At 62.0% G+C, this 14,387-nt stretch overlaps 1 protein-coding gene across 1 annotated transcript; it reads right to left on the bottom strand.

Annotated features, from left to right (window-relative positions):
* Positions 1 to 7,924: 7,924 nt before the first annotated feature.
* Positions 7,925 to 14,376, bottom strand: CBX4 (chromobox 4). The gene is made up of 5 exons (XM_059148224.1): positions 14,074 to 14,376; positions 13,884 to 13,927; positions 12,680 to 12,745; positions 10,421 to 10,487; positions 7,925 to 10,164 (listed from the first exon to the last, which is right to left on the bottom strand). Exons 1-5 carry the CDS (start codon positions 14,140 to 14,142, stop codon positions 8,752 to 8,754), a joined length of 1,659 nt encoding a protein of 552 aa, XP_059004207.1. The 5' UTR covers positions 14,143 to 14,376; the 3' UTR covers positions 7,925 to 8,751.
* Between the last annotated feature and the right edge of the window lie 11 nt (positions 14,377 to 14,387).

Here is a 14,387-nt window from a genome sequence, read left to right as displayed (position 1 = left end):
CGGATGTTCTGGCCTCCTCCGTATATCATGTCAAGAGGCACATGTCAGTTTGTTCCAAGACTTCGTTCTCTTCCGACCTGGCTTCTCGTCTCCGTTTCTGTTTGTGAGGATTTCCCCTTCCCTTGTCCCTGTCCTTCTGGTCTCCTCCCCTCTGTGTCTTTCTCTCTGGTCCTGTCTGGTTTCCGCTTCTCGCTGCTGCTGCCTCCATCCTGGATTTTGGTCCTGACTCACCCGGTCCCCATTCTCTCTCTCCAAATTACTGAGATGTGTGTAGGCAACTCTTACACCAGGTTAACCCACAGCTGAAGACCTTGTGCAGCCCCTGGGTGGGGCTTCTTCCCTAAGAGGATGCAGATGGAACTGACGGGAGCTCGCTCGGAGAGGGGAGGCCCGTGGGACACCTGGATCGACCCAGGTGGGAATCTCATGCTCTGGGAACGCACCTCTGAGCCCAGGAGAAAGGATAAGTTTCAGGGTGAGAGACATTCTGCAGGACAGCCCCTGTCCCCACCACAGAGCTGCCTTCTGCCCACCACAGGTCCTTTTCCAGGATAGAGTGCAGAGACCCCACACTCTAGACTCAAGGCTGAGCAGATACCACCTTTGTGCCTGGGCAGAGCCAACGCAAAGCTCTGAGGTTAGCAGATGCCATCTTGGAGAGCTGAACCCATAATAGCCTTCATGCCCACTTGGTGGTCACTGGCTTGGAAGAAGCCCAGACGCTCCTGTGTTCTGTCTAGGTTAAGCCCCAAACCACAGTCCGGAGAACAGAAGCCAGACCGTGGCTCTCAGCATGCGGCCGGTTGCTCATGGTCATGGCACTGACTTTGGAATTATGTTGTCATTAGTCCTCGTAATAAATGCAGTTTTGTCATAGGTGAACTGGGTGAGCGCTAGTCCTTCTTGGAACACACACACCCACTCGTGGGCAGAGAACCATCGGTAATTCACTTGGATGTTGGCTCTATCCTTTTGGGGGCTCCGTTTCTCCATCTGTAGAGTGAAGGGCTTCAAACTCCATGGCCCTTCTCTGCTCTGAGCTTCCAGGAGTCCGTGACCCCATGGGCAGCAGGCTAATCCATTCCTCTGGAAGGGCAGGTGATTCGACTCACCTGCCATGGAGCAGGTCCTGCTCTGCCTGTGTTCCTTTTTTTTTATTTTTATTTTTATTTTTTTTTAAAGATTTTATTTATTTATTTGACAGAGAGAAATCACAAGTAGATGGAGAGGCAGGCAGAGAGAGAGGAGGAAGCAGGCTCCCCGCTGAGCAGAGAGCCTGATGCGGGCCTCGATCCCAGGACCCTGAGACCATGACCTGAGCCGAAGGCAGCGGCTTAACCCACTGAGCCACCCAGGCGCCCTCTGCCTGTGTTCCTGATCAGGATGGTTATTGGGGTGTTCGTGTGTATTTCTCTCCTGGACCTGCCCCAGGGACTTTCCACCAGGATGGGTCCTCCGCAGACACTTGTCTTCATCCTGGTCTGTGAGCGTCAGAGCCACGAGCCATTGGGTTCTGGAAAGCTCAGAGCCACCCCCTCATTTGCAGATGAGGCACCAGGGGCCTGGGCAGGGAAGGCAGGGCACAGCCGTGGTAGAGCTGGGACCCGACCCCAGGACTCCTGACTTCACATGGGTGCTCCTTCCGCTGTCGCCCTGATTTCCCAGCTTGCCGGTTCGAGAACTCTCCCATCTCCAGACCTGTTGGCAGGCAAGAGGAATAACTCATGTGAATCAAAAGCAATTTGCAAACATAAATAATTTTCAGTGCCTGGAGAGGAGACGGCGGGATGGGGGGCGGGGTGGGTCGTGGTGGTGGAGAGACACAGCGAAGGCTGGTCGGCCCTGCATCTCTCTGGCCGGGCTTGGTGCTTCCTCTCCTGGCTCGGCACCAGCAGGAGCCTCGCGGAGCAGGAAAAACAAAGCAGGAAGCAGCTATAAGGATGCTCACTTCCGCTGCTCCTAGGAGGGATTCTGCTCCGGGTTCTTCTCTCCCCACCCCACATGGGTTTGTAACCCCACCTCCTCCAGAGAGAGTCAGAGGAGAATAGATGGTCCCCCCCACCCCTCTGCTTGCCTCTGGAATGGGCCAGGCCTCCTGCACCCGCCGCTGGATCACTCCTCGTCCTCAACCCTAACCAGCGCTACCTCCGCAAACGCTGGCTGGCACACCGCTATCCTGTGGCATCCGCGTCCCCTCAGCATTGGGTCAGGACAGAGCTTAAGGTGATTGTCCTGTTCTCCGTCCCCATGCCGCTCGGCGGAAGGGAAGTGGCTGCCCAAGACCATTCTCGGATCTGGGGATGGACATTTGCACCTTTCCCCAGGGCCTTACGGCCCATGGTGCCTTGACTGCCCCAAGCAGCCGTTTCTAAGAGGTTCTGGAGGGCAGAGGCCGCAGTGAGGGTAGAGCCCCTGTCATTCTGGACTGCCGAGAGCCCTCAGCACACCCTTCCAAAGCCCACCCCAAGGGGCTGTCTAAAGCCGAGAGAAACAATGAGAAACCAGATACCACGGAATTAGTGAAGAATTTCTCAGATGAAACAGGAAAGGGAGGAAATCCAGGGGGTTTACATTACACCTGGCGCAGGTTGAAAGGCATAGGGCGCGTCGTTGGCAATAGTAATCTCCAGGGCATGTTTGAAAGGATCCTCCGCCCGGGCAGCAAAACAGAGGTGTCCCTCCCCGTCCAGGCTGCGTTGCTGTGACCCTCCTCCAGCCCTGATGCTCTCACACACACACCTGCTCGCACACGTGCGCACACTTGCTCACACGCACACGTGCCGTGGACCTCCTGGGGTAAGGCTGTCCGTCTGTCCCTACCCAGGTCTGAAAACTTGTGGAGGACGGGTTAAGCAAAACAGTGATGGCCGGTGACACTCGGTGAGTCCTTACCGTGTGGGCGGTCTTATCCACGCAGCTCCCGTGAAGACGCATGAAAATCAACGAGGGGCGCGGGCCTCGTCTTCTGCCTGTCCTTAGCCGTGTGCGTATGTGTGGCGGGATCGGCAAGCCTCTCTCTCTCTCTGCCGCCCCGAGCCGCGTGTTACAATGAAGCACACAGGGGTGAGGACCCGTGTGATGTGTCCCGCCAGTGAAGGACGGAAATTAAACCGTGATTCTCCCTGGAGCTGCCTCCAAGTTTATCCGTAGGGTCTGCTTCCCTAAATTCAATTGCCAAACGATTACCTAGAGCCTCCTGAAACTCTCACGAGTGGATCAGGCGAAGGAGGAGGGGGTGGCAGGACCCGAGGGTTGCCAAGGATGTGCGTATGTCCGCCCTGGCCAGTGGGCAGAGATGGAACGGCCTGAGTCCCCCGCCTCTGCTCTGCAGCCTGAGCATGGAGGCCCCGGGGACAGCTCAGGGCTGTCCTTGGTCCCTGGACCCTGTTTATGACTTACAGCTTGGGAATACGCGTCATTGTCCAGTCACACACACACACACACGACTCAGTGCTTGTCCACACAAGACATCGGATTCCAAGGCATTTATCCAAGCACTGTGCACAAGCTTTGGGAATGCATAACACACGCCCCCCTCGCCTCCCGAGGTGCTCAAGGCTGTGTCTACTTGGAGAAGGGAGGAGGTCCCTACCTGCGAGTTCGCGGCGGCTTGAAATGACAGCAATCTGGGGGGAGGCGGTAAATACTGAGGCCTTGGTGAAGACGGGAATACTGTAGGGCAACCTCAGGCAGGGGATGGGGCTCGAGCTGGACCTCCTAAGGGCCCGCGGCACCCTGGAAAGTGAGAGGATGGCTCCCGGAGACGGGTAAGTCTATCTCCGAACCCCTGGATGTTGGACCCAACAGCTTACTCAAGCCTCTAAGCCTTAGCCTTCATCTTACTGTCTGCGAGACAGGGACAGCGACAGGACCCACCTCCGGAAGGTGGGTGAGCACTGAATGTGGTGCTCCCCAGAGCCCCCCACGCACCGTGAGCACTGAGTGTCAGCTGTTCTCAGTAATTGCAGAGGGAAGAGGGAGGCGCAGAAGGGCACGGGGGGGGGGGGCGGGGGGAGACGCACGACAGTGACTTCTGAAGGATGGCTGCAGGAAACGGATTCGATGTCCAGGAATAACTCTTTCCTCTTCAGAGCTCTTACCTTCTCGTGGCAGCGGCAACGTAACAGGGAACCATAGACGAGACTCGTTTCAGAATGCATGGGGATTTGGTCTGGCTCCTGGGGGCTCGTCCTGACTCTCTCGTGTCCTGCTGTCATCCTCAGTGACCAGGATAAAACTGGAGGGGCTGAGGATGAGGTCCCAGGTCAATGGGGAACCCAGCAAGCAGGTGGTGAGGGCAGCATGCCGAGCCCTGGAGGTGCCCACGGGGTTACAGAGAAGGGAGGGTGGCAGGAGTGAGGGCAGGCTGGCAGTCAATTTCCAGGTACACATCCCTGGGTACCTGTCCTGCCTGTCACAAGGCTGAGGCTCCAGGCCTGAGTCCTTGGAAGGCATTTGCATCTGACAAGGCATGTTTAATGTTTCCTGGTGAAAAAAAAACCTAGATGTTTCCTTAGGGGGGTTTTCCAGAAGCGCTCAAGGCCCTCTCCTGACCTAGTTGATCCTCAGAGCACGTCTCCTCTCTGAAGGGGACTAGGAAGCCAAGAGGGGGGAAGGGCCGGATTCCTGATGAGGGGAATGGGTCCTGTGACTAGATCAGTTCTGCCCTCCTTGAATGTTCTGGAAGTTGGCTGTTTGGGGTGGGTGGGAGTGAGGAAGAGCCTCCGCCCGGAGCCCTAGGTGGGCCATTCAGGCTTTCCCTCCCTCCCTGGTCCAGTCATGGCCCAGGTGTACCTCTCCCTAACCTTCAGTCAAGACCTGTGGCAAGTGCGCCGTGCCCCGCCAGCATTCTCGCTGTCATCATGATAACGGTGCTCCTGGCACCCAGGATGCTCAGCTCTCGGCACCTGCTCTCTCCTCTGGGCAGGAAACGTTCCTGTGGGCAAGGACTGACCATGCTGGCTAGTCAGGTCTCAGATAGAGTTTGCAGATAAAATCCAGGATGTCCAGTGAAATCCGAATTTGTATGAACAATGCATTTTTTAGGTCTTCGTCTATCTCAAATATTTCATGAGACATACTAAATAAGTATGCGTTGTCCGTATGAAATTCAAATTCAGCTAGGTATCCTCGATTTTTCTGTGCTCAGTCTTGCAACCCTAGTTCCAGAGCACCCCAGTGGGATCCAAGGACCACCGAGAAAACCCTGACAGGCTGACCTCCTGACGATGAGTTGGGGTGCCTACATGCTGCGGGGAGCGCAGAGCTAGAGCTGGGCACTGGCTGGTGCAGGAGGGACCCGCTTCCCGGGGTGAATGGATATACCGGAGGCCCCGTCTTGGTGGTGGGTCAGCTCCAGCTCTCCATGCTCAATGCTCAGACCCCTCAGAAAGGAAAGAAAACAATAAAGTGTGGGTTTCCCAGTACGTAGGGTTAAGGTCCCAGCTTCCTGCTTGCTTTCTTTCTCTGGAACTCGGGCTCAAAGAGAGGGTGTAGGACCCTTTGCTTGTGGAGGGCTGGGCACCGAAAGACGCTGAGGCCTCCACTTAGGAAGGACCCTTCTACACCCAGAGGAACTAGGGCTACTGGACTCTTCTCCCTTGTCCCCAGGCCAGGGCTCCTGACCCTCTTTGAGCGTTCCCAACCTTGGACACGTGTGTCCCAGAGGCCCTGAGTTCACGTCCCCGTGGAGTACCTCTCTGCAGGCTCGTGGGGCAGGCAAGTTGGCTCCAGAATCAGCAGAGAACCCGGCATTTGCCGTCCGGCCTCGAGAAGCCCTTCTGCCTGCAGAACCTCAGACTCTCAACCCCCAAGGAATCTCAAACCCTCTGGGTTCCGAATGGCATGAGATGCTCAGCACATGACAGGGTCCTGGGGTCAGAATGGGTGTTGGACTCTCTTGGGTCCGGCACCAGGTCGGGCATCCCTGCAGGCCCTCCTGACCTACCCATCTGCCTCTGTCCCACTGTCAGCCCTGCGACCTCAGGCTCCAGGCCCCACCTAGGCTCGGCCTCCTCAAGGACCTCCCCCAGAAGTTCCACAGCAGTTCTCAAGGCTTCAGGTCAGCTGAAGCAGGCCACACCTTCCCTCGAATGGTCATGGTTATGGACCGATGTACCCCCGCATAAGTGCCATCTCTGATCTCCGCCCCCCAACCCCAGGCTCAGCCTGGTAGAGGCCACCCATCGGGTAGGAGGGGCACCCTCGGGGCTAAGGCTCACTTGCAAGTCACCAACTGTGCAGCCCCGAACAAGGGCTCCCCTTCCCGCTCCCGAGTGCTCCCTTTTCCCTACCAGAAAAACAGGGAGACGAAATCCCTGCCTGGCATGCGCCTTTGTGTACCAGCCAGTGAAGGACAGGCCCAATTCTAGTGCAGAGCGGGCAGTCTGCCAGGAGCAGTCCAGATCACCCCTCCCTCCACTCCCAGGGTGGCAAAGGGCATTCATTACATGGCGGGGGGAGGGGGGAGTGTTTAACTCACTCTAAAGGGGGCTGGGGTGATGGGGGTAGTGGGAGGGACAATTCACAAAAGCCAGGGCTAGAAACTCCCAACGGCTTTTTTTTTCTTTTTTTTTTTAGAACTTCCCTTCCCTCTCTCCCCTCCCCCTTCCCCTCCCCTCCCCCTCCCCTCCCCCACCTCCAGCCGTGGTGGCCTGCAGCCAACACTGGCCACACTGTCCGCATTCAGGCCTCCCGCCCTCCTGGCCCTCTATCTCTTCCCCTGGCCTTCCCAGCGCCGGGCTCTCTCGCCACCACCCCCTCCCCATTCTGAACGGCGCTGACCTCTTCCGCCCTGGCGCCCTGCACAGGCTCTGGCCCTCCGGCCCAGGCAGGCAGGCAAGGGGCTTTGGGGGGCCGGGAGCAGCCCTGCGCCCACAGGGCCCCCGTCCCGCGGCCCCTGGCCCTGCCCAGCCGCCCCAGCCAGGAGCAGATCGCTGCGTCTGCAGAAAGCTGGCCACGGCCTCCGCCTCCCCAGTGACGGCTTCCCGGCCCGGCCGAGGGAGAGAACCTGGTGCTCGGCCCACTCCCCTCGGCCCCTCTGGGCCCTTAACCCCTTCCTGTCCCGCGACACCAGGGGCCCCAGCCTTGCCACCCAACGCAGGACGGGTGGGACGCGGTCCCGCGCTTCCCCTCGCTCACGGAGGAAACAGGGGTGGGCAGGCCTTGCTCGCCAAGCGTCCTCCCCTCCTCCTCCCCCGCCACCACGCAGGAAGCCCCCCGCCCCTGCCCTGGCCGCGCTCGCTGCGCCTCCAGTCGGAGCCTCTGGCCTGGTGGTTTCCGGGGAGAGAGCCTGGCAGAGAAAGAGCCTCGGCGGCTTCCTCGGCGGGGCGGGGCGGGGCCAGCGATGCCAGCGAGCGACGCTAGGGAGGGGGAGAGGGTCCCCTCCCCGCTGAACCTGCCTTACCGGGCAGGGATTATTAAGAACACCCCTGCCCCACCAGAGCCAACGCCTGGGGGTGTGGCGCCCCGGGTGGGTGGGGGGCAAAGATCAGCAGGTGCCGGGCGGGTGCTGCGCGCGCGGCTGCGGGAGGGGGGGGGGTCGCCCCACCCACTCCTCTGCGCCGCTCGAGCACCCATGCCCCCCTCCCCCCACCGCGCATTTCCCCGGGTCTGCCAGCTCCCAGGGCACTGCCCGCTTGGGGAGCCCTGGGGGCGGGGGCGACGCTGACACCCCCTCCCCCCGCAGGAATTCCCCTCTCGGTTGGAGCGCCTCTCGACTTCCGGGGAGCAGGGTCACTCCTCTGGCGCGGGCGCCTCGGCCCCTGCCACCACTCCGCTCTGCCTCTGCACAAGCTTTAGCGCAGGACGCGGGGAGGTTTCCTCCCCCAGACCTAAGGGGTAAGTGCAGAGTGGGGTGGGGCGAGGGGTCCGGCCACCTCCCGAGCCTCCAGCGCTCCGCGCTCATCTCAAAACAGCCAAAATGCACCTTCAACATCTCCATTTAATATTTACATTCAAGCAGGTAATAATTGGAAGCTTATAGTTTAGACATTTCTAGTAGCAGCAGTTTCTAGAGAGCTCGTTTAGCTTTTAAACAAACTTTTTTTTTCTTTTTCTTTTCTTTTTTTTTTTTTTGCACATAGAAACAACACATCCATGTGTACGGTATCAAAAAATATATACCAACGTTACTGGTATTGCAGTTCCAGGAAGGGGAGGAAATGAAATCAGCCGAAATACTGAATGAACAGGAAGAAAGGTCAACAGAAAATAGTTTGTCTGATATAGAATATAACATGATCTAGAGGAAACTCCATAAATCTAGGTTTTTATATTTCAATATATAAATACCTACAAATAAATATATATATATCAGCCCGAAGGGGGTGGCCGGGCCTTTTGAGCTCAAACAATACATTTCAATAATAACACCACGTACAAACGGGAGTAAAGTCTGCACTTGACAAGTTAGCACGGTTAAAATATAATACTATTACTCTGAGACCGAGGCGCGCGGCTGCCCTGCCAGTCCCGGAGGTCCACGAGGGAGGGGAGGTCCAGCGCGGGGATGGGGCAGGTCGGGGGCGAGACCCGCAGGCACCGCGTGGAAAGAGCCACTGCCGGCCGGGGGTCGGGCCCCAGCCAGGAGCCGACAGCGGGGCGCAGAGGGGCGCACACGCTGCGGCTGGGGCGTCCTCGCACCGGGGCAGGCCCGGATCTCCCGTGGCGGGCGAGAGGAGGAATCCGCCCCTAGGCACCAGGTGCTGGGCCACCCGCGGGGATGGCGCTTCCCCTTCCGAACCCCTCCAGCTACACTGTCACGTACTCCTTGAACGTGACGGTGAGGCAGTTCGCGGTGACGTCGGTGATAATTATATTCCCAAAGAAGGGCTTGAACTCGCTCAGCGGCTCCTCGGGCTCGTCCTGGGCCTCGGCTGGAGGCTTCTCCGCCGCTGTCACTGGCGCAGCTGCCACCGCCGCCACCGTCGCGGGCGCCTCGGGCTTCACTTGGAGGGCGCTTGGGGGCTCCCCGGCTTCGCCGCGCGTCTTGACGCAGCGCAAGTCTATGGGCTCGTCCAGGTCCGAGTCCAGCAGGATGACCTCGGGCTGCGGGAGGGTGGCGGCAGGGGGCAGGTCGGTGGGGTGCTCGGCGGCCGGGCTGCCCCCCAGGCAGGTGGGGGTGCTGATGCTGCGCGCCGTGAGGCGCTTTTTGCAGGGCTCCCGCTCGCCGTGGGTCTCGGAGAGGCAGCGCTTGCGTGCGTGGGAGAGATTCAGGCCGACCGCGTGGTGGTGGTGGTGATGGTGGTGGTGGTGGTGGTGGTGGTGGGAGGGCGCATGGGCGCTCCGGGCCGGGTCCCAGGCCAGCAGGTCGGGCTTGGTGGTGAGCTGCAGGGGCTGCTCGCCGAAGGCCTCCTTGGATGGGGACAGCTTGCGGGAGCCGGCGTCCTGGGGCTGCGAGTCGCCGGGGCCCTGCGCCTCCTCCTCCCTCCTCTTGGACGGCGCCTCCGCCTTCTTCTCCTCCGCCCCCGCCGCCTTTTTGAAAGTCCTGTCGGCCGGGGGGTGGCGCTCCTCGGCGGCGCGCTTTTTGTGGCCCGGGGAGCGCGCCTCGCCCTCGGCCGCCTCGCCGGACTTGATCTTCACGGCCTGCATGCCGTTCTCCATGTACTTGCTCATGACGATCACGATGCGCCCGTTCTTGTTCTTGTTCTTGACGATCTTCATCTTGCCCCCGATCCCGTTGCCCGTCACCGCCTCCTTGGGGGCCGGCGTCATCCCGTTGGGAGGGCCCTTCTCCGAGCCCTTGCCCGGAGCCCCGGCCGCACCGGCCAGGGGCTTCACAGCTCCCAGGTAGCCCTTGGCCCCCGCGCCGTGCGCCCACTTGTCGGGCGGGTGGCTCTTGGCGCCCAGGTCCGGGCAAGTGGGGCTGGGCGCCTCCTTGTGGCCGCCCTGGTACTGCAGGTCGTACATCTTGGGGTCCGGCTGGTAGGGGTGGTGCTTCTTGCTGTTGAGCTGGTAGTAGTACTTGCCGCTCTTGCCCGGCGGTGGGGGCTTGCCGGCCCGCTCCTTGCTGTGCGGCTGGTACTGGTGGTGCTTCTTGCTGTTGAGCTCGTACTGGTGGCCCTGGCCCTTGCCCTGGGCGCCCAGCTCCAGCTTCGCCCGGTTGTCTGCAGAGGAGTCCTGAAGTCCAGTCAGCACGTTGGAGCGACGGGCAAACGTGGGGACCTGGGGGAAGGAGGCAGGGATGCGAGCGGGAGGTGAGAAGATGGTAAGGCCAGCCCCAGGGCAAGCCTCCCGCACCAGGAGCATCCCAGCCGCAGCTGGGTCAGCGGCTGCCTTAGAGGCAGGAGGTCAAGAGGAAAGGAAGTGGAACTGGGTGCTCTGGAGAAAGTCTCCCTGCCCTCTGCGCCTGGAGGCAGATCAGGTGGCAATGGCAAGGGGAGGACGAGTGGACAGGCCCGCGCCCAGCGACCATATTCACCTGCACCACCAGCGGTTTGGGCTTCGGCCCTCTCTTCCGGTACCCCATCAGCTGCTCCTGCCGCTCCCTGGGGGAGGGAACAGAGGGCCGCGAGGTTAGCCTCCGGGTGGCCTCCCCTCCTGCCAAGGTCCAACCTGCGCTGGCGCCTTCCCCCCACCCCCTCCTGCGAGCAGCCAGGCCAGCATGACCCAGAGGCATCAGGAGCTCAGGGCAGAAGGTCGACTGTGCCACCAGCTGGGCACCTCCAACCGGTCCCAGAGCCCCGCTCTGTGCTCGTACGGACCCTCCTCTGCCCCAAAAGTGCTCCGCCAAGGGCTCCCCCATCTCTGGTATCCGCACCTGCACTGGCGCCCCCCCGCAGCTCTGCCTCAAGGTGGGGGAGACGGCAGCCAGGCGCTAGCGTGGGTGATGCACTGGCGCCCCCAGCCTTGGGCCCTCGGCCCCGCGCAAAGTGAGGTGGGCGCGGGAGTCCAGGGGATGCAAACAGGCTCAAACGAGGTGTGTGGAACACGTCCCCTCCCCATCAGAGGCTCGGGATGCTAATGACCTCATTAAGATTCAGATAACGAGTGCCGCCGGCAGAAGGGAGGACTCTTTTTCCTACGGCCGGGCCCTAAACAGGGGGAGGGGCTGCGCCCTTGTTTACACGGCGGCAAATGAGCCAATTAGGGGCTGGGGGCGGGGGCCGGCCGCGGAGGCCACGGCCTGGCCAGGTTCGCAACCACCTGGTGAACAGGCTCCGGGTCGGCCTGGGCGGAGCGGCGGGGCGGAGCGAGGCCGGGTGGTGCGCGGAAGCACCGCCCCCTCGCCGAGCTGGGCTCCGGACCGCCTCGATTTCCCAATTGTTAATGAACGCCACTAGAGGTGGCCCCGGCCCACACCACCGTCAGGCTCCCGCCGGCGGCCTGGCGGAGGGTGACCCGAGGCTGGCGTTCAGATCGTCCCGGCACGGCCCAGCCTTCCCTGGGAGAAGAACGGGGCGCCCCCCCAACGTGTGCCAAAGTTGCAACCCGCTGCGGGGCCAGGCGGGCGCTCTCCAGCGACCCCAGGCACCCCCTGCCCGGGGGCTAACCCAGGGGAGTTCGGCCGCGCCCGGGGGCCCGGGCCGGGGCCTGACTCCGAAGTTGCGTGGCATTGCACCAGCCTGCGCTCTAATTCTTCGGGGACCCATTATGCAACATGGCATCAGCCGCTGACATGGTTACAGGGTGATGAACTCCCAGGTGGAACCGGGGCAGGATCCCTTCTCGGCGCCCCCCTGCGTCGCGGGAGAGCAACTTCCCCGCCGGTCACTCGCTCCGAGGGTCTAGAGTTCAGTTTTAGCGCCAAACGCGCCACAGGAAATAATGCAAAATAAAAGGGGGAGGGGGAATGGAAGGCAGCGGGGGTGGCGGAGCTCCTCGGACTCGGGCCGCGCCTCCCCTCCGCGCCCGCCCTCCCCCGCTCAGGTCCTCCCCGAAAAAGAGAACCGCAGCCACGGGCGCTGGATCCAGCTGCCGCAGCTGCAGCGCGACAAGCATCTGTGCGCGCCAAGGATGAGCCCCGCGTCACAAGCCACCCCTCCACCACCCGGCAGCTCCCAACCCACGCCCTTTGGGCCAAGCTCCCCCTGCCCCAGGATGGGGGCCCACACCCACCGACTAGCCCAGTGGGGGGTGCAAAGGGCACCTAGCACCAGACAGGCTCTACCCCCTGCGGAGCCCAAGCTCCCTGGATGAGGGGGGATCGAAGGTTGGGAGGGTGGCTAGGGCCTTGCCAAGTCAACTTTTCTCCAGCCCCCAACAGGTTAAGTTCAGTTCCGTGACGTCCGGCGGTTTCACAACGCCAGCTCCCTCGGAGCTGCCCCGAGAGGTGCTGGTGCCAAGCGGCCAGTGGCCACAGGAAAGCAACACCTAGGCTCCGGGGGTGGGGCTCCAAGGCTGCGCAGAGAGGGGGGCCCGCCGGGGGGGGGCAGAAGCCGCCCCGAGGTCTCCGGGCAGCGGCAGGGCCACCCGCACGCACCCTCCTCGCAGTTCCCCCCAAAACACCAGCCTCGCCTTCTCCGGCCCGCCCCGCCCCCACCCCCAGGCTGCCGCAACCGCCAAGGACGTTGGGGAAGAGAAGCCGAGGCCGCAGCCGTGCGGGTGCAGGCCCGTCGGGGGAGGGGGCTCCCGCCGGCCCCCTCCAGGCCCTTCCCCTCTTCCCCACTGCAGCGTGGCCCCCTCTCCCATTCCCATATACGGTCACGGCTGCGGGCGGCGGCTGCGGGGGGACGCTCACCTGTTCTGGAAGGCGATCAGCAGCCGGGGATCCAGGATGTTCTCCTCAGGTTCCCACGTGTTATATCTTGCAAGGGAAAAGGGAGGGGACACGGCGTAAAAAAAACCGAGCCAGCTCTGCGGCCTCCAGGTGGGGAATGACATAAGGCCCTACTCTGTCTTCAAGAACCGAAAGCTATTTAGCTGTGGATGTGGGGGGTGGAGGGGAGCTTTCTGCAGGCCTGACACGGTCCCCGACACCCCCCCCCCAAGTCAAAATAAACACACAAGGGCAGGAGGAAAGGGGGGGGGTAAGGAAAACGAAACTAGCAGTTTATTTTGCAGTTGTCAAGAATTTTAAGCATGTTACTGCGACATGTTCCAAAGCCACTTTGCTCACCAGGAACCCTGCGTGCAAAGCAGCCGAAAGGCAAAGTCGCAGTCCCCCTCCCGTCCCCAACCCCGAGCCTCCGCGAGGGCTTCAGCTGTTCTCCATTTGACCCCTAATCCGATCACCATCAGCCAGCCCCCCCCCACCACCGCACACCCCCTCGCACCCCTGGAGCCCGGTGTCACGGCAAGCACCCCCAAATACTCAGCAATATAAAAATATGCCTCTGTGTGTGTGTGTATGTGTGTGTGTGTGTGTGTGCGTGCGCGTCTGTCTCCATCCGGTGCCTTCGCATTTCAAATTAAAAAAAAAAAAAAAAATTCCCCACCAAAAGCGCAGTGACAGTTCCCAACATTTTCTGCCTTTTTTCCTCCTCTCCCCGCACCACTAGGAGGGAAGAGGCACACAATTGCATTTTCGTCGCTTTTTAATTTTTTTTTTTTTTTTTTTGGTTTTGCAATATGGAGCCGTTCGGTGGAGGGAAAGGGGAAAGGAGCCATTTTCTGCTGCACATCAGTCAGTGCCTGCGCCTCCCTCCCTCCGCCGGCCTCCCCGGCTCGGCCCCGCGTCTCTCCAGCTCCTCCGGCTCCTTTTAGTGCATAAATTAGTGATGGCATTTCCCGGAGAGCGGAGCACAACACAGGGCGCCGGGCTCGGGCTCGGCGGCTCGGCTTCCCCAGTGCCTGCCACCGACTTCCCCACCCCCTCCACCCTCCACCCCACCTCCACCCCGCCTCCCGTCCGCTCCCCCCACCACCCCACCAGCTCGGCGGTCCGGAGCCCGGGAGCCCCGCGCCGCGGCACCCGGCGCCCCCGCCCCTCCGCCGCCACTTACTTGGGGGACCAGCCTCTCCATTTCACCAGATACTCCACTCTGCCCTGAGGGGGGAAGAGACAGCACTCCATCAGCTTCCGCGGGATCCCCGGCTCCGGCCCGCAGCCTCCCCACCCCCTCCCCGCCTCCTCGCGGGCTGCTCCGGCCGCCGCTCCCTCGCCGCCTCGCCGCCGCCCCCGCGCCGCCCTACCTTGCGGATCCGCTTCTTCTCGATGCTCTCCACCGCGAAGACGTGCTCGCCAACAGCTGGCAGCTCCATGGCCGAGCCGGAGCGCGCCGGGGCGCGGGGGGCCGGCGCGGCTGCAGACGCTGCTGGCTCCCGCCGGCGCCCCGCTGCCGCCCCGGCCGAGGCGCCCCTGTCGCCCGCGCCGCCCGCGCCGCCCGCGCCGCCGCCGCCGCCGCCGCCGCCGCCGCTCCCTGCACAGCCCGGCCGCCCGCCCGCCCGCCGCTGCCCGCGCCCGCCCCGCGTCCCGGCTCGCGCTCGCTCAGACAACTGAGCCCGGG

The sequence above is a fragment of the Mustela lutreola genome, chromosome 15, assembly GCF_030435805.1.
Source record: "Mustela lutreola isolate mMusLut2 chromosome 15, mMusLut2.pri, whole genome shotgun sequence".
NCBI classification, from domain to species: domain Eukaryota; kingdom Metazoa; phylum Chordata; class Mammalia; order Carnivora; family Mustelidae; genus Mustela; species Mustela lutreola.
This window is presented reverse-complemented; position numbering and strand designations above follow the sequence as displayed.

Bases quoted from the DNA above. Each gene is read 5' to 3' on its own strand.
- CBX4 (XM_059148224.1), bottom strand. From the start codon at position 14,142: ATGGAGCTGCCAGCTGTTGGCGAGCACGTCTTCGCGGTGGAGAGCATC. The intron at 13,928-14,073 runs GTAGGGCGGCGC...TTCCCCCCTCAG, and splicing joins AGAAGAAGCGGATCCGCAAG to GGCAGAGTGGAGTATCTGGT. The intron at 10,488-12,679 runs GTGAGCGTCCCC...TCCCTCCCCCAG, and splicing joins CTGATCGCCTTCCAGAACAG to GGAGCGGCAGGAGCAGCTGA.